This window comes from Hyperolius riggenbachi, chromosome 4, assembly GCF_040937935.1.
Source record: "Hyperolius riggenbachi isolate aHypRig1 chromosome 4, aHypRig1.pri, whole genome shotgun sequence".
Classification (NCBI taxonomy): domain Eukaryota; kingdom Metazoa; phylum Chordata; class Amphibia; order Anura; family Hyperoliidae; genus Hyperolius; species Hyperolius riggenbachi.
The window spans coordinates 215286275-215304977 of record NC_090649.1 but is presented as its reverse complement, the minus strand read 5'-3'; the positions used below and the strand labels follow the sequence as shown (position 1 = coordinate 215304977).

At 41.2% G+C, this 18703-nt stretch overlaps 1 protein-coding gene across 1 annotated transcript in view; it reads left to right on the top strand.

The window, feature by feature from the left end:
• Positions 1–18703, top strand: part of CSMD1 (CUB and Sushi multiple domains 1) — a 2205021-nt gene that overhangs the window by 1531230 nt on the left and 655088 nt on the right. The window contains 1 exon segment of the mRNA XM_068281348.1: positions 13697–13879. Within this exon segment, the coding sequence (XP_068137449.1) occupies positions 13697–13879 (183 nt within the window).

Below are 18703 nucleotides of genomic sequence, written 5' to 3'. Positions count from 1 at the left end.
TTGTGGGACTGATCGGGTATCCCACCATGGTGTTCGATCCCTCCTCCTTTCCTCTGACCCTTTTGGCAGAGGTCAGCAGCAGGGGCAATGCTTGTTATTATTTCTAACTTTACCCAGTTCCTTTGGCAGTTGGCTCTCTCCCATGGCTCATGCTGCAGCCAGCCTCCATTATTTGTATGTACCAGTTATGAAAGCTGTGGCTGCTATATAACCGCTGTGCAAAGCACACTTATCGTGCGTACGGCATAACGCCGTCCTTGCAATAAAAATTAACATGCAAGTGCTAAAACTTTGCACGCACAACACGCGCGCAAAATGGCTAGCACGCACATGCAAACGTGCAAAGCTTTTAGGATGATAACTCAGTTATCACTGTTTTGTGAATCAAGCCCACTGTGTGTTTCACACTTTTTGCCTGAACTGTAGGGTGGTGACCTATGTAAACCAGTGTACCCTCAACACCGCACATTTATGGCATTTGGCCTCAAAGACAATTTCAATATGTTTCTTCAGCAATAGAAATTAGGCCTACTGTCTGATTGGATTACACTTCGGAAATTGTATCTACCTCATACGTATATAACTTGCACATAGTTCACTTTTTAAAAAAAAAAATTGTTGTACACCATATTATTGGTGCAGACATACTAACCTAATTCACTGCCTCTTCCCTATCCCTAGTCCATGATATATATACATGTTACTGGCTAGTTTTTTTTTTGTTGTTTTTTTTTTTATCTTTTTGCAATTTGCAAGTTGGTTTACCCAATTCAGTTAGCATTTTGTCAGGAGGTTATACTCAAGCTGTTTTTTCTAAGAATACTAAGATAAATTACTTTTAAAAGCCTGCCCTTTTGACATACAGACTCTCCATATATCACAAACACAGCTCCATTGTTTGTTGTTGGCTGTGGTACTTAGAGATGGTCGGAAATGCCAATCTCCGATTCCGCAGTAAATCCGCATTCCGCCATTGCCAATTACTGATTCCGCTTTCCGCTACCAATTTCCGCATTCCGACGCGGAATTTCCGCCGGAAATCGTGGAAATTCCGCCCAACTTTAACATCGATTTTCTCAAAAACTATAAGGTCTTTTTGAAAACTTTTTTTGAATCTTGTTCACAAGATTCTGTTTAATAAACCCTGAAAATTTGGTGTTTCTAGGACTTACAGGGGCTTTGCTATTAACCGCTAAAGTCGGCAGATTTTTACTGTAATGTAAAATGCAGAAAATCTGTTTATTAAACAGAATCTTGTGAACAAGATGCAAAAAAAAGTTTTCAAAAATACCTTATAGTTTGTGAGAAAATCAATGTTAAAGTCGGGTGAAATTTCCGCGATTTCCTACCGCACTTGCATTACTGATTTCCGCATTTCGATGAGGAAATGCAATTTCCGATCGGAATTTCGGAAATTGCATTTCCACGGAATCCGAATGAGCATCCCTAGTAGTACTGTTGAATTGAAAACACCTAAAATTTTGAACTAAATGTGCAGTGGCTATGCAGTGCAATGCCCAGCACTGTGCCCATGCATCCAGGCACATAAATGTCATCTATTGATATAGTAAATACCAAATACTTTCTAGGAATAAGATTAAGCAGTGATGTCACAAATTTATATACTCATAACTACCTAAATTAGTCATCCACTGTAAGAAAATACTAAAGGGATCTGATTGTCTTTCTGAAATTCCCTAGGCAGGATTTATACTGGGGTGAGCTTTCATCCTTATTTCAATGCTATCTCTCACGTCTCCTTTAGCAGCGGCTGTCTCTACTCACGGTTGTTTGGCATTTGGTTCTGCCATGGGTTTTCCTTTTCAACAGTCGGCACATTATTTTATCATTGTGATGTTGGCTTTTTTTTAATTACGAAATTCTTATTCATTGGGCATTTCTTCCTTCCTGTTCTGCACATTAACTGCAATATCATTATCATATTGTCCGGATATATACTGGACCATTCAGCACATATTTGTGTCAAACCCGTATATACAGCAGCACTTTATATATTGTAATATTTATTTTTATTTTTATTATATTTACACTAGGACTTCGCAATTGTTTCTTGAAAATTTATATTATCGTGCGCACATGCAGTTTTGATATCTGCTGCCCATTGCTATTCTTTCACCTCTGATTGGTTGAAATTTGTACCATACCCATTTACTAAATGTGTATGTATATATATATATATATATATATATATATATATATATATATCTATATATCTTTTTCTGATTGAATGATAATGAATTTGTTGTACAAATCAATTTTCACAAGTCTATGTGCACAATTTTTAGGGCGTTGTTTTTACACCACAATGTCTCTGGTTACCATTTAAGATCAAAACCGTACCCATTTACATTGGTCAGTGTGAGACAAATTTGTTTTTTGACCTATAGCTACCCAGTTTTTAATTTTAACAATATATTTGAGGACCCTGGGCCACACCTCGTTTTTAAAGCAAAAATTAACATTTACCCTGCCAGAGCTCAGGACCCTGAAAAACTATAAAGTAAAATGGATTGTTGCTATACTGCCCTGAGCTCTTTTCCCAGCACACCTATCTTAAAGGGACCACAACCTAAATTATGCGAAAAGTATTGCCCCTCCAGGGCCAATCTTTGTAGTCCTGTACAAGCATTATATACAATTTAAAACAAATGCCTTACAGAATAAGTACCAGTTACAGTCTCGCATCTCTGTTGAGCTTAATATTTAGTTAACCATGGGTAACAAGCAAAGAACAGCACATTTTTGCAATCTATTGTCAGTTTACACATGTCAGATCACGGAGCAATAGATTAAGTGATATAGAGTAGGTCTTCAAAAATGTTGTAGCCACTTTAGAAACTGAAGAAAGGGGTCTCATCACTGTAAACTGTGCAATGTTAAACAAAATACGTAACTGTTAAATAAAACACTGCATTTTCCTGCACTTAGAGTGCAGCTGTCATTTCAATAGCAATTAGTAACATTTACAATTTTCTATAACAAGATGGAAGTTGAGAGCAACTGACCTGGCAGCCAATCTTGTTACAGTAACTTTTGTGACAGATTTAAAAATAGCTATATAGAGAGTTGAAGGCATGATTCTCAAATACTTTTTCTACATCATTTTCCTTCATTTACCAATGCAGTTATAAAGCTATGCAATGCAGAAGAAAAGAATAAGAAAACTAGCTGGGTGTCATAGTTTTCTTCAAATGCCAAGGCAGAGATCAATTTATACAGAAAATATATTCTATGAACTGATTGTCATCCCAGCTTGCATTAGTTCTGAGCACTTGTGGACAATGTACTTTCAAAGGAAACAAACCCTTAAGTTCAAACACTAAGATGTGGAAGCACTGTAATTTAAATACACTATACACTGCACACGTTGCACAATGATGTCTGAATGAGAGGAATGAGAGAAGGTGTTTGATCTGAGCTCTAGAGGTCAGCCCTGTAAAGTCTGACTTCTCTTTTTGACATCTCCAGGGGCTTTTTGAAATGTCAAATGCCATTCTAGCTTGCAGCGATTTTAACATTTGCTTGGCACTTTACTTCATACTGCTATTTTTTCTAGTTCTATGACTATTGGAAGCGTGTCATTATAATAGAGGATTTAACCATATGTACAGGCAAATGAAAGTATTGTATTTTTATTTGTAAGGGTTTTCTGTTAGATTTTAATTTTAAAGGTAGATAAAGTTCGGTCTGGCTAAGCATAAAATTCTAAGATAAAATATGAAATCAATAAACCAGATGAAATAAAGTATAAAGCTTTGCGAGGACAAGGCCGTATGTTTAAGATAAAATGGGTGATGTGGCAGGATATTTAACAGTGGTAAACTTCTTTATGTAACCTAAGGCTGCTATCACATTGGGACGTTACAGGCGCACGTTAGAGCAGCCTGTAACGCAGCCCAACTCACAGTAATGAAAAATCAATGGGCTGTTCACAGTGCCCACGTTGCGTTACAGAGGAAAAAAAGGTGGCCAGGTCCATAAAAAATGCCATACTCAGACTCAGTCCAACTTCAGGGACCCAGGCCCATTCAAGGGAAAGAATTTTCCAGCGATCTCCAGTGATGTGTACTGTAAATCAGAGGCTGAAAGTAGCAGAAGTTACCATGTCCCTAGTCAGAGATGCAGTAACACCCCGGCAGTGAACCCAGTCGCCAATGCTAAGCCCCATGCAGTCACCGCATTGCTCTGCAATGCCCACTCTATAAACAATAAGACAGCCATTATTGCGGACCTTATTCAGACATGCGATTTTTCATGCATCACTGAAACCTGGATTGATGCCAATGCGGGCCCCACATTGGAAGCAACCATCCCATACAATTACTCAGTCCTAAGTGAGGGAAGACGAGACCGCAGAGGAGGGGGTGTAGCAATTTGTGGCAAAACAACTCTGCAGCTCAGAGCCCTGAATGTTGGCTCAACAAAGTCTTTTGAATGTATAGGTGCCCAGATCTCAGCTGGTAAAGGCTTCAGAATTTTAGTGGTTTATCGTCCCCCCAAAGATGCTGACCCATTCCTACAGGAATTCTCAGAACTCCTGGCAATGCTAACTCTGTCTTATCCGAGATGGATCATCCTTGGTGACTTCAACGTCTGGGTTGATAACACTCAATCACAAAATGCAAATGAACTAATAAATCTCATGGGTGGACTAGGCTTCACACAAGTTGTAAAATCTGCTACCCACAGAGGAGGGCATACGCTAGACTTACTGTTCCACCTTGGAATGGACATTAGTAACATAACAGTAACCCCAGTGGTGTGGTCAGACCATCACATAATACAGTTTACTATTGAACATCACCCTATCAAGCAGCTCCCTAAAGAAACAATCAAAATCCGTCCCCTGAATAAATTAACACCGGAGAGGATAACTGCCAACCTGGATTTTACAAATCTGCTCCACAGTCAAATGGACCCAAACACTCTAGTAACCCAGTACAACAACACGATATATGAAACACTGGACAGTATTGCCCCATGGCACACCAAATCGGCAACCAAAAAGCAGAAAGCTAATTGGTTTGACAAAACCATCATGGATCTAAAAAAGAAAGGGCGCAGACTTGAAAGACAGTGGCATAAATCGGGGTCTGAGGAGCACAAATCTAGCCTAATGCAACACCTCAGACAATACCAACAAGCAATAACCAAGAAAAAATCAGACTATCTCGCAAAAAATATCTACAGCCAACAACAGAGCTGGTCAACTCTTCCACACAGTGGAATCACTCTGCAATCCTTCCTGCCTAAAAGCCCCAACCACATTCTCCAGGGAAAGGTGTGAAGAATTCTCTGCCTTCTTCACAAACAAGGTGTCTACCATCCGTGCCAGCATTACACCAACATCAATTGACCACTGGACTTTGCATCTGCCTACTACCGTACCACCATGGCAAGTCTTTGAAAATCTGAGTGAAGAAGATTTTGGAATTCTCATTCAAAGTCTCCGCCCCACTACCTGCGACCTGGATCCTGGCCCAACTGGATCCTTAATGCAGTGCCCAGAGCTGATCAGGCCAGCACTTCACAAAATCACTCAGTGCTCCTTGCAAAGTGGACTTTTCCCAGAAGAACTAAAGAAAGCGATCATAAAACCCCTCTTGAAGAAACCATCACTAGATCCTGATTCTGTAACCAACTACAGACCGGTGGCGAACTTACCATTCCTATCAAAAGTTATCGAGAATGTAGTCGCCAACCAGCTGGAAGCCAGGCTTACAGATAACAACATCTTTGATACTTTTCAGTCAGGATTCAGGAAAAGGCACAGCACTGAAACGGCATTAGTCCGAGTAATAAACGATCTACTTACTGCAAGGGACAAGGGTGATTGCTCAATTTTGATTCTTCTTGACTTGTCTGCAGCATTTGATACTGTGGATCATGAAATACTAATCCAGCGACTGAAGAATTACTGTGGCCTAAGGGGTACTGTTCTTAGCTGGTTTCAGACCTTCCTATCTGGCAGGACACAGCAAGTATGTCTGGGCACACACTACTCAAATCCAGTGCCACTTCCCTATGGAGTTCCACAGGGTTCTGTACTATCACCATTACTCTTTGCAGTCTACATGCTCCCACTGGGCAAAATAATCCAGAACTATGGCCTAGGATACCATTGTTATGCAAATGACACACAACTGTATCTGTCCTTCAAGCCTGGCACCCAAGACCCACCAGCAACCATAAATGCGTGTCTAGTGGATTTACAAAATTGGATGAACACCAGCTGGCTGAGGTTGAACTCTGACAAAACAGAGGTGTTGGTGGTAGGTGGTCCACACATGATGGATAAAGTTCAAAACGCTCACCACCTCAAACTAGCAATTGGGGGAGATACTGTACAGTATAAAGACTCTGTGCGAAACCTTGGGGTGATCCTGGATGGAAATCTAAAACTCAAACAGCAGATATCAGCTGTCGTCAAGTCTTCCTTCTTCCATCTAAGAAATATAGCGAAAATCAAACACCTTATCCCAGCTGAAGACCTACCTGCCCTGGTTCATGCATTTGTATCCTCCCGCCTAGACTACTGCAACGCCCTGTTCATCGGATCTACAGAAAAGGTTCTGCGCCCCTTACAGCTAGTACAGAATGCTGCAGCCAGACTCCTAGCCAATGCCCCCCGCAGCTCACACATCACCCCAGTACTGCAAACTCTTCACTGGTTACCAGTAAAATGGAGAATCAATTTTAAGATCTGCCTGCTGACATTCAAGGCTCTACACCACATGGGACCCAAATACATAGCAGATCTATTGGAACTTTATGCCCCTCCACACACCCTCCGCTCTGCCAACAAGATGAAGCTGGTTATTCCCAGGGTACACTTAACATTTGGTGCTCGGGCCTTTTCCTACGCAGCCCCTACTCTATGGAACTCACTTCCACAATCAGTACGAGAGGCTCCCTCTCTGGACAGCTTTAAAAAAAGGCTAAAAACTCACCTCTTTTCCCTAGCCTTTGAGACTGCATAATGCAGGGTCACAGCGCTTTGAGTCCCCAGGGAGAAAAGCGCTATATAAATATTATTGTTATTGTTACATTGTAACCCTGCACATTATTTGAAAGTGCAGCATGCTGTGCGTTCTACGCGGCTTTAGACTGTTTGCACATGCTCAGTATTGTGTGTGTTTTTTTTTTTTTTTTTTGAGCAGGAGAGGAAGAGGGGAGAGTCCGCTATTGTTAGCCACATGGCTAATTAATATTCACTGCACTGCAGTGTAGTGATGGGAAGTTCGGTTCGATTCATTGAATCGATTCATTGAAAAGAGCCGGACTTCCTATCGCTACTGTTCAGAATTGATTCATTGAAAAGAGCCGGGCTTCCCATTACTAGGTTCAGTCCTGCTGCTCTGCCTCTGAATCGATTCTGAACAGTAGAGATAGGAAGTCTGGCTCTTTTCAATGAATCAATTCATTGAAAAGAGCCGGACTTCCCATCACTACTGCAGTGTTTACTTCCTGGAGCGGCCACTGATTGGCTGGCGGGACCATGTGATGCGGAGTGTTCACGTGGTCCCCGCAAGGTATCAGACAAAAAAGGCGCACCAACAGCCGCACAACGCGGCTCACTCTGGTGTCCACCTCCAACACCACCAGGCATTGCGTTAGGGGTACGTTATGCGACCTTATTGTCCCCTAAAACGCAATGTCTTGGTGTGAAAGAGGCCTAAGAGTTGTGAAAAATATCTTATACATTCGCCATGCATAGGGATGGCCCAAGATTGCAATTTCATGTTCTCAAATGTGTTCGCAAACATTACTGCACACATACTCGAACCAATTATTTGAAGCGAGCCACATTGAATTTCATGGAAGTTGAACTTCTGAAACCTTAATGGCATCTATGCAGCCCCAATTTCTTAAAAAAAAATCAGGCATTGCATATTAAAGTTGTAGAGGCATATCTGATGGGGTGCATACAGGGCACCTGCCATAGGCGCCCCTTCACTTGCCTCACCAGGGGGCGCATAAGTGAGAAATGAATTAGTGAAGTGACTCATCATCTCTCCCAGCCAGCCAGGTCCTATTAAGCTGGTTGCTGCCTCTGCACAGTAAACAGTATTTTGTGTCCCCTGTCCCGAGACACTCGGCCCTTCACCTCACCATACACACACTCCGGCATAGAACATGAGGTCATGATGAAGATGTACTTCATTGGCTGGCCAATGCTACACCAATTATTGGCTGCCAGGCATCCCCTCTTGTGAGTGTCAAGCCGCAGCATGGAGCCATGGCTGGCATGCGGCTGGGCCTGATGGGGTGGGACTCGGCAGAGAAAGAGAATTGCCTTGCGTGGCATAGGCACTCAGTGCGCACACAGTGTGAACAGAGAGGCAGGTAGAGCTGAGAGCTCTCTCTGCTAGTTTCCTAGAAAGGTAATAATTAGCTTCACATGAACAAGGTAAGTACTTACAAAATGGATACATTCATTTTCATTCTATTAGCAGTCGGCCACTGGCTGCTTGCACAGTTTCCAGTGATTCCATTCTACAGCAGCAGTCCTGGCCACCACTGACTGCTTTCCCACATAATTTCAGTTCTTAATTCTACAGCAGACCACTGCTTTCCTTTTCCACACAATTTCAGAACTAACACTATGCGGGAAAGCAGTGGCCTGCTGTAGAATGGATGGAAATTTTAAGGACCGTAATATGGGAAAGCAGTCAGTGGCTTGCTGTAGAATGGAAATTGTGTGTGTGATACCTTGAGTTGAAAATAAAGATTATTCACCTCTTTTACTTACACGGTTCTTCTTTCAGAATGCAGGCCACAAAGTCTTGTAGTTCCCTCATTGTCCTTCCAGTCCTCATCTTTTGTTCGGCTATTTGTCCCTGTAAACTGTGTGACTTAGGCTAAGTCATGCACTACTACGCATACGCTTGGCCCGTGGTGTGGCTCCTTGATTGCACACCCATAGAGCATTATGTACATGCACAGAATGATCCTAGCCATGGGAGCGCAATTAAGTAGGCATTCTGCCAGGCCAATGCATGCGCAGTAGTGCAAAACTTAGCCAAGTCACACATTAAGCTAAGTCACACATGAAGAGCAGGAGGTCAACGAGGAAACTAAACTACAAGACTATGGGGCTGGAAGAGGCCATAGGCAGGGCCAGGACAAGGTTCTCCAGCAGTAGAGGCAGAGAACCCCCCCCCGAACTGTACCAGCCCCAGAAAAGGTTGCAAATGTGCCCCCAGTATTGGCTCCCTCCCCAGTAAAATAGCCAGTTGTTCCCCTATACAGTATTAGGAAGCCCCTTCCCAGTACAATAGCCTGATGTGCTCTCATAAAGTATTAGGCAGCCCCATCACTCGTATAATAGCCATATTCTCTCCTCGCTAGTATCGTAGTCAGATTTCCCCACTCCCTCCCCCCAGTATTGTAGTCAGATGTCTCTCGTATTGCTGCCACACACCGCAGGAAGGACTGAGGAGAGAGAGGGAGAATAGATGTTGGACTCCTCCCTGGGCCCATGAAGCTGTGTGCCCAGAGGCTTGAGCATATCCAGCCTCTGTCTCGGCCTGGCTCTGGCTATATGTAAGTAAAAGAACAATCACTATTTTCAACACTGCTATCCTGTAAAGGTTCAAAAAACAATCTGATTCTACGGAACACAAGCAGATGTATAAAATTATAGAATTAAGTGGTAAGTTGGTGGGCACAATTTTAGTGCCATAGGCGCTGTTTTCCCTACATACGCACTGTTTACTCACAGCAATATCACTGCACGTTTGTGCATCAACTCTCAAGAGAGTACAGAATCAAATATTACGTTTTACAGTGTTTTTTGCATTTCATAAAAATAAATGTTTTCCTTATGTTTGTATCTGCACAAAATCATACAATTCTTTGCTTATAGCATCTTAAAGTACAACTTCCTTCTGTCGTGGTATTTTTCTGAAAATGCTAAATCTTCATTGCTGTGTTATTAGCTTTATACAATCTATAAAATAAATAATTAAATAGATATTTCCTGTTTGTATTGGATTTCAGTTTTATCATGCTGTGCCGAACCTATTGATTTCTTGTGTGTTTAGGCACGACTTGTGGCTTCAGTGTACTTATCAACGTAGTCAGACAATATATCAGCTTTTTAAAAGAGTGTATTGTATTTGATCACTGTTACAATGGCATACATCTGGCATTTACCTTGCTTGAGTTACTCTAAATTGAAATAGATATGGAGCAGTGTGGGAATGGATATGATTAAGCTGTAGCTGTATATTATGGATGTGCTATGAGGCATCCAAAATTAAACATGTACTGTATAAGTGTTATTTCCAATTAATCCAAAATCTATATTGTAACAGTAGGTTATGCACACTAAAGCCTACTGAGTCCAACAGCTTTCTTATATAGACATAGTCTGTTAAATAGAAATTATGATGCCTTAAATAGAGATTATGATGCCTTTAAAATGTCAAAAGAGAAAATGCACAATTTTGCTGTCTCTCCATAACATATTGTACTGTTCCTATAATAATATGCACCACCCTCAGTATAATTTCCCAGATATAGTACATGCTGAACATGATTTAACAAAGAAAAGCAGAACAGGATGCCATTGTAAAATAACTACTAATTGAGCACAGACTGACACAAAAGCTAAGTACTGTGATGCAGCATCTGAATCTTATAGACAGGGGGAGGGGGGCACTACAGTCCCAAGTGATAAAATCTGACTAGCGCAAATTATTGGCACACTTTGCAAACTTTTTACTGGCGGATTCTATTGTTAATATAGTGCTTGGGAGTCCAGTGCAAACATGCATTCACCTAGTGTATTCACACAATATAAAAGGTAGAAAACCGAGAGCCCAATATAGTGTAGCTTGTATTGGAGGAGTGCGAATGATAATGATGAAACGTAAGTATTGTACTTACAAACCAAGGCAACCACTGAATAGGCAGGTGGGGAGACCAAGCCTGTCCCCACTCAGGATTAAGACGTCGCTCTCTGTGGATAGAGGAAAAAAGGAGGGTGTACCACCCTTCCACCAATGGTGGATTCTTGATGTGTAGAGCTGTACAGAGGCGCCAGTAGGATAAAAGTCACTAAAACGTTTAAAACGTTCGGGATGCGGTGGTGGACCAGCCAACCTAAAACAGACACAGATACTGTCGATTCAAGTAATACATAATTTATTTATATACTCCAAAGACAAGTTGCAACGCGTTTCACGGGCAAAATCCCGCTTCCTCAGGCAATAAACAACTGGAGTGATACACAGCATGGAGTCCAAAATACGCTTGGCACCTCTGGGTACACAGTGACACCGCCGTGTATTTACATGTACAACGCTGTGATCAGCAGCAGCACTGTACTGGGGACAGCCGTGTCACACGGCTGTCCCTCTGGGGGACAAGAGAGCGATCGGCTCTCATAGGCAGAAGCCTATGACAGCCGATCGCCATAATTGGCTGGCTGGAGAGAGGGAGGGAGGGATAGATTTTAAAGAAACAGTTTTAAAAAAAAAACAAAAACAATAATGTTTATTAAAAAGAAGTAAACATGGGGGAGCGATCAGACCCCACCAACAGAGAGCTCTGTTGGTGGGGAGAAAAACGGGGGGGGATCACTTGTGTGCAGAGTTGTACGGCCCTGCAGCTTGGCCTTAAAGCTGTAGTGACCAAGTTCACTGAAATTAGCCTGGTCACTAGGGGGGTTTAACACCATGGTCCTCAAGAGGTTAAAAGGAAATAAACATGGCAGCCTCCATATACCTCTCTCTTCAGTTCCCCTTTAACATATTCAGCTTGAGCAGTGAGATGCTGTTTTTAAGTGCATTGATTTCTATTGCTTTATCTGAGCTTTCGTCAGCACCAAATTTTGATATGCTGCATACAGTGGATTTAAAAAGTACCAGGTTTTTGTAATGCAAAAAAAAAAAAAAAAAGACCACAATAAATTATTGCAAAAACTTTCCCCACATTCAATGAGACCAATAACACATGCAATGCAGTTGAAAAACAAACATATATTAAAAAAATACTTTCATTTACAGAAACAATTAGCTGGTTGTGTAAGTGTTCACATCATTAAACTAAGGGCTGGTTCACACGGGCGTCTGCCCCACGTTTACCGCCGGCGTTCGGGACTTGGCGTTAAATGCTCCCATTCAAGTGAATGGGAGCATTTGTACCCGGCTTTTACCGGCGTTTGCACGAACGTTGCATTCAGATCCCGATTTTTCCCTGGCGTTCGAGGCGACCCTGGACACTACATGTAGCGTCCTGGGACGGTTAACCGTTGCGGCTAATGTCCCCCTGTGGGGGAGAAAAACGCTGACTGCAACTGAACGCCACTGAAAGCCACTGAAAGCTCGAACGTGATGCTGCCGCAATGCTGCAGAACACAACGCCTCTGAAATCCAGGCAGACGCCCGTGTGAACCAGCCCTAATGCTGAATTACAGCATTCACTCTTTGGGTATACATTTGCTATTAATTAAAGACAACAACTCTTGGCGTGGGGGATCGCACATGCAGAATATCCTGGTGTGCTAGAGCCTAAGGTCACTGTGCCAGTGACCAAACAATGCAAAGTCCACTTACAGTAAAATAAGCTCTTTTTTTAAACATCATTAAAGTGATATTAAGTTAATATTAACTAAAGACACTCAAAGCTTTCTGTTACCGAGATACAATAGTAATTTTTAGTAATTTTTACTAGGGATATGGTAGCTTCCATATTTCTTTCGCTTTAAACAATACAAATTATCTGACTCCTGCTGATTGTCTTCCTCTAATACTTTTAGCCATGGACCCTTAACAAACATGCTCTGGCTGAAGTCTGACTAGAAATGCTAGTTTCAGAGTTCAGACATGTATTTCAGACACTACTGATGCCAGAGAGATTAGCAGGACTGCCAGGCAACTGGTATTGTTTAAAAGTAAATAAATATAGCAGCCTCCATATGCCTCTCACTTCATATTCCCTTTAACAAAGTATTACACACACAAAAAAAAAATACTGCTCGTCATGAATCAATCAATATTATGTATAGAATATTCATATTTCACTAATACCATATGCTCTTCAGAAAACAATCATCTGTAAAGGCCAGCCATCACTAACTAATTTTAATAGACTATTAGTCAGTGTAGTTAACTAATGTCTTACTGTCAACCGAAGAGACTAGCCTAACCTAACCAACTCTTGAACTGCAACCTCTCACTGCTATTCAGAGTTATGTTTTAGCAGACAGCAGTCCTATTGGAATTCTGGATTTCTAGAAACCATTATCTTCTAAAAGCACCATTGTACTAAAAAAAAAAAAAAAAACTACAACACAACACTATACACTGAGGAGGCTACCTACATTTCATGTAGTTTCCCTGAGACACAGGAGATTTTGTGTTATCAAAGTATTCAGTGACCATGTCCAATATGAGCAGAACATGGCCATCAGCTCACAAACAAGTGTGTCCCCTCCAAGGGACTGAAGCAGAACAGGAAGCAAGTAACTATGGTATTTAGATCATTTCAGATATATTTTGAGTCCTTGCTTATAAGATCATAGTAAAGTGTTGCTCACCGCTAAAATTGCTGTTTTTCAAAACACCTGACCATTATTATCTTAGGATGGAATTAATAGTGTTTGATATTGTTATTTTTATTACTGTATTCATTAAACTGAAGTTATTTCTTGATTGTTTGTTTTTAGAAATTGACAAAGGCGGGTGCAGCGACCCAGGAATTCCAGTGTATGGCAGGAGGAATGGCACCAGTTTCCTGCATGGAGATATACTAACATTTGAATGTCTGGCGGCCTTTGAACTTGTGGGAGAAAAGACAATCACGTGTCAACAAAATAATCAGTGGTCTGGAAATAAGCCAAGTTGTGTCTGTAAGTCTTTTAGGTATATAAAAGAGAAAATATGGCAGTATGTAGTCTTAACATGTTGAAAATGTTTCTAATACACACTAAAAATACCAACTAAATTTACTGAATAGAATTCAGCTAAATTGATTACATTGTGAAACAGATTAATATTTTAAATGAATTAATGAGTTGAAAAGTTTAGAGTCTTTCTAAATTCGTCTAGGTCTCTGCACTGTGCTGGGCAGGAGTTCCAACTAAAGAACAACACAGCCAATCATTGATGTTTTCCCTGTGACTTTAATTTATTATCAAATATAAAGGAAACTCTCATGGGAAAAAATGAATGTGCTTGTGACTTTGTCTGCATTAATTTCAGCTGTTAATGAGGGCTTTATGGGCCAGCATTTTTATTTTATATTTAAGGTGCTCATTAATGGTACACTCTCCCAAACAATTAATTATACAATGCCCCAAGTGGGTGCCATTAATGGTGCCAATTAGAGGGGAACAATCATTCTATGGACGCAAATTTCAAAATAATTATTTTAATCTAATCAATTTGCTTATCATTTCCCCTTGAACCTTAATACTGACTTTTAACCACTTAAGGACCACGGGCTTAAACACCCTAGTGACCAGGCCATTTTTGTTTACTAATTAAGACACAGCAGCTTTAAGGCCTTGCTGCAGGGCCCTACAATCTAGCACACAAGTGATTTCCCCTCCGTCTTCTGCCCACCAACAGAGTTTTCTGTTGGTGGACTCTGATTCCTGCAGGGATGTTTATTTATTTATTTATGTATTTATTTGTCTTTTTTTTATAAATTTGTGCTTTTTTTTATTACCCTCCCTCCCTCCCCGCCAGCCAATCAGCATGATCGGCTGTCATAGTCATCAGCTTATGACAGTGGATCATTTTACAGTGCCTCCCAGGAGGACAGCTGTGTCACACAGCTGTCCCCAGTACAGCGCTGCCTTAGATAGCATCGCTGTACAGTGTTATTAGACGTGAACTCCACTGGTAGACTGATGACGGAGTGGAGCTCCATCATTCAAGTGGAGATGCACATGCATCGGTGTGCAATCTCCTGCAAAACCCCGCCCCAGGACTTCACTCCAATTGCTGTGGAGCGGTCCTGGGGCTGCCGCTGCATTCATGCCAATCAGCGTGAACATCCCATGCCGATTTTAGTAATGCTTTAACTCAACAAGTGGGATGTTTTTGTATAAAGCAATCCCAAGATGCCCCAGGTAGGGATAACATTTGGAACTATTGATGCTGCTTTCATTTTGGAAAAAGCTTTCTCTATGTTGTGGCATGTTTACCAAAAATTGCTGCTTTTTCTACCATAGATAGGACAGAAATAGAGGCCACAGGAGGTGTAGCATTCAAATATTGGACCTAGCTCTTGCATGCCACTAGTTGGCAGTGACATCTTTTAGTCAATGGTTTTATATACCTTGGTTAGGTATATTAACCTTTTATTAACTGCATTGTTGACAGAAAAGCCACTGATTGGCCATTAGAGGGCTGCTCCTAGTATACAGAGCAGCGTGGTTGCTCGATTTTTCTCTATACTGCTTCTACTTGCCCACTACATTGTAGTAGTTCGTTGAATATGGCCATTTTAATATCACCATCATTTCTGCAAAAATCTATGAACATGAGAAAATACATGTTTGTACGAATGAGAGAACATGCAAAATATTCAGGCAAATTTTCACCAAAGGTGGTAAAGGCAATGGGCATGAAAAAAAATAAACTCATTTTCACACATATGAGAACATCCAGGAAAATTTATAAGAATGCTTGTGAAAACACATATTTACCAAACATATTGAAGCCATGGGAATGAGAAAATGCATTTTCAAAGTTCTCATTTTCAAAAAATGTATATCTTGCTTGAGAGAGGTGAAAGTGCACATTGTTAAAGAGAAAATGACTGCCACAAATTCAAGCTCATCCCTACTGTGTAGGCGATCACTGCAGCACTAGATTGTATTCGGGGCAGTTGGCCCATGACGCCAAGTGAAGTAAGGCATCTGCCTCAGGTGGCATGGGCCCTGGGGCGGCATTCCGCTTGTCTCCCTCCCCCTCGACTGACACTTGTGTTACCGTCTGAGCTGACGACTGCTTACTCTATTATAGTCCCTGCCGATCCCCTGTCCTCCGTGTATGCTCTGTCATAGCAGTGCGTCCTGTGGATGTTGTGAAGAGGCAGCTTTTCAAACTCAGAAAAATGACAATTTAAAAAACATTTTTCTTTGCATTTTTAAGACCGACTTTCTCAAAAACTACAGGGTCTTGTGGGACTGATGATTGCATGTATGGGGACTTTGCAATTACCCACTAAATTTGGCACAACATTTCACAAAAATTACACAAAATTGCAAAATTATGGTTTCTGATTACATTTTCAAACTATTTCCCTGAAATTTCACATTACGATTTTGCATTGTAATCGTGAATTATGATGCAAAATTACAGCTCTGTATGTGGAAATTGTGCTCATCACTACCAGTGAGTCATCCAGCTGGCTGTTAACATTTGTAGCTCATCAGTTTTTAAAGACTTTAAGGTACAACTTATATTGTAAGTGTTATTTATAGTAACTGCTCAGTTCTGCTCAGTTCTATGTGACTCCATAGAGCTATAAATACATGTCATATTTATGAAGCGACTTCATGATCTAGCATCTCAATATATCAAACACATAGACCATGCAGTTTGTCCCTCAATATATCAAATGCATACACCATGCAGTTTATGAGTGTTGGCAAATGAATCCAAACCATGGCACTCATACTTGGCTTCACCCAGTTTGATTTTTAAATTATCATTTTTTATACATCAACCATTTTTTAAGAACTTTCTTCTGATTTAAATTGTCCACAATGTTCTTTCTGGTATTTATTAATCTGATTTTTAAAATTAAATGAGATTCAGTGATTGAAGAAAATACGTTTTTTTTTCCATGTAATTTATAAACCTAAAACCAGAATAATTTGGTTTTATTGTTTGGTCAGCTCTAGAGATGTCTCGGAAGGTTCGGTTTGCGTAAAAGTTTGCGAACCGCAATAGACTTCAATGGGGATGCGAACTTTGAAAAATAGAAAAAATTATGCTGGCCACAAAAGTGATGGAAAAGATGTTTCAAGGGGTCTAACACCTGGACGGGGGCATGGCAGAGTGGGATATATGGCCAAAGTCCCGGGGAAAAATCTGGATGTGACGCAAAGCAGCGTTTTAAGGGCAGAAATCACATTGAATGCTAAATTGCAGGCCTAAAGTGCTTTCAAACATCTTGCATGTGTATACATCAATCAGGGAGTGTAATTAGAGTTCTGCTTCACACTGACACACCAAACTCAATGTGTAACACACCGCAAACAGCTGTATGCGTAGTGACGGCCGTGCTGGACTGATGCGCAACATGGCCAGAGTGCAGGCCGGGGCAGTTTTCCAGCCCATATGGTCGCCAGGCTGTGGTAGCTCAATGATAGAACAACAGTGACTGTCCAGCTGATCAAATTTGGTCTGTCCACAATGAAGCAAAGGCCTTATTAATAATAAGAACAAGAAGATAATAAGTTATTATCTTCTTGTATGTAGGTAGGCATAGGTAGGAGTCCCAGTATAGGTAGGTAGGCATAGGTAGGTGCCTCAGTAGTTAGCTAGGCATAGGTAGGAGACCCAGTATAGGTATGTAGGTGCCTCAGTAGTTAGCTAGGCATAGGTAGGAGACCCAGTATAGGTAGGTAGGCCTAGTTAGGAGTCCCAGTATAGGTAGGTAGGCATAGGTAGGAGCCCCAGTATAGGTAGGTAGGCATAGGTAGGTGCCTCAGTAGTTAGCTAGGCATAGGTAGGAGACCCAGTATAGGTAAGTAGGCATAGGTAGGAGACCCAGTATAGGTAGGTAGGCATAGGTAGGTGTCCCAGTAGTTAGCTAGGCATAGGTAGGAGTCCCAGTATAGGTAGGTAGGCATAGGTAGGTGTCCCAACAATTAGCCAGGAGCAAGCCAAGAGCCTAAGTAATCTTTCCCTAAGAGAAAAAATCTGCAGCAGCTCTCCCTAGTCTGTCTATTTGCAGCAGGCACACGAGTGAGTGTCATGGCCAGCGAGCCTGCCTTATATAAGGGGGGGGGTGGGGCTCCAGGGCTTAGTGTAGCCTGAATGGCTACAATGTGCCTGCTGACTGTGATGCAGAGGGTCAAAGTTGACCCTCATAGTGCATTATGGGGCGAATCGAACTTCCGCAAAAGTTTGCCTGTTGCAGGCGAACGCGAACCCCCAAAGTTTGCCTGGAACCATTCGCAGGCGAACCATTCGCTACATCTCTAGTCAGCTTAAGTCTCAAAAATGATCTTATTTTTCTAGAAGTCATTCTGATCTACGTTTAAGACACAAATAGGACAAGAACAGTTAACTGACAACTGCCATAGAGTCCAAAAACTGACATCCATGTCTAAATTGTATTTTGGATGTATTCAATTGGAAACCAGACAAACGTGTTGTTGAAATGTAAATAACAGCATAGGAAAATAATGTGGGAAAATAGACGCAAGGAGAAATGCCACTGCCATCATTTAGTTAAACAATTACAGTCAAGTTTATAAAGACATTTACACAGTTCTCAGATAATATGACATGCACACTACAAATAAGTAGTAATTATGTACGTTTATGTTCAATCAGTTGGCAATTCATGGAATATGCGGTCTCTCATTGCCAACAAAATTAATTGACCTTAGATGAGAGCTCAGTTAGTCTCAGTGACAAAATATAAGCATTGCATTTGCTTTTGTTTTTTAAAATGTACTGTGTGACTGAAGTGCACGTAAAGATTG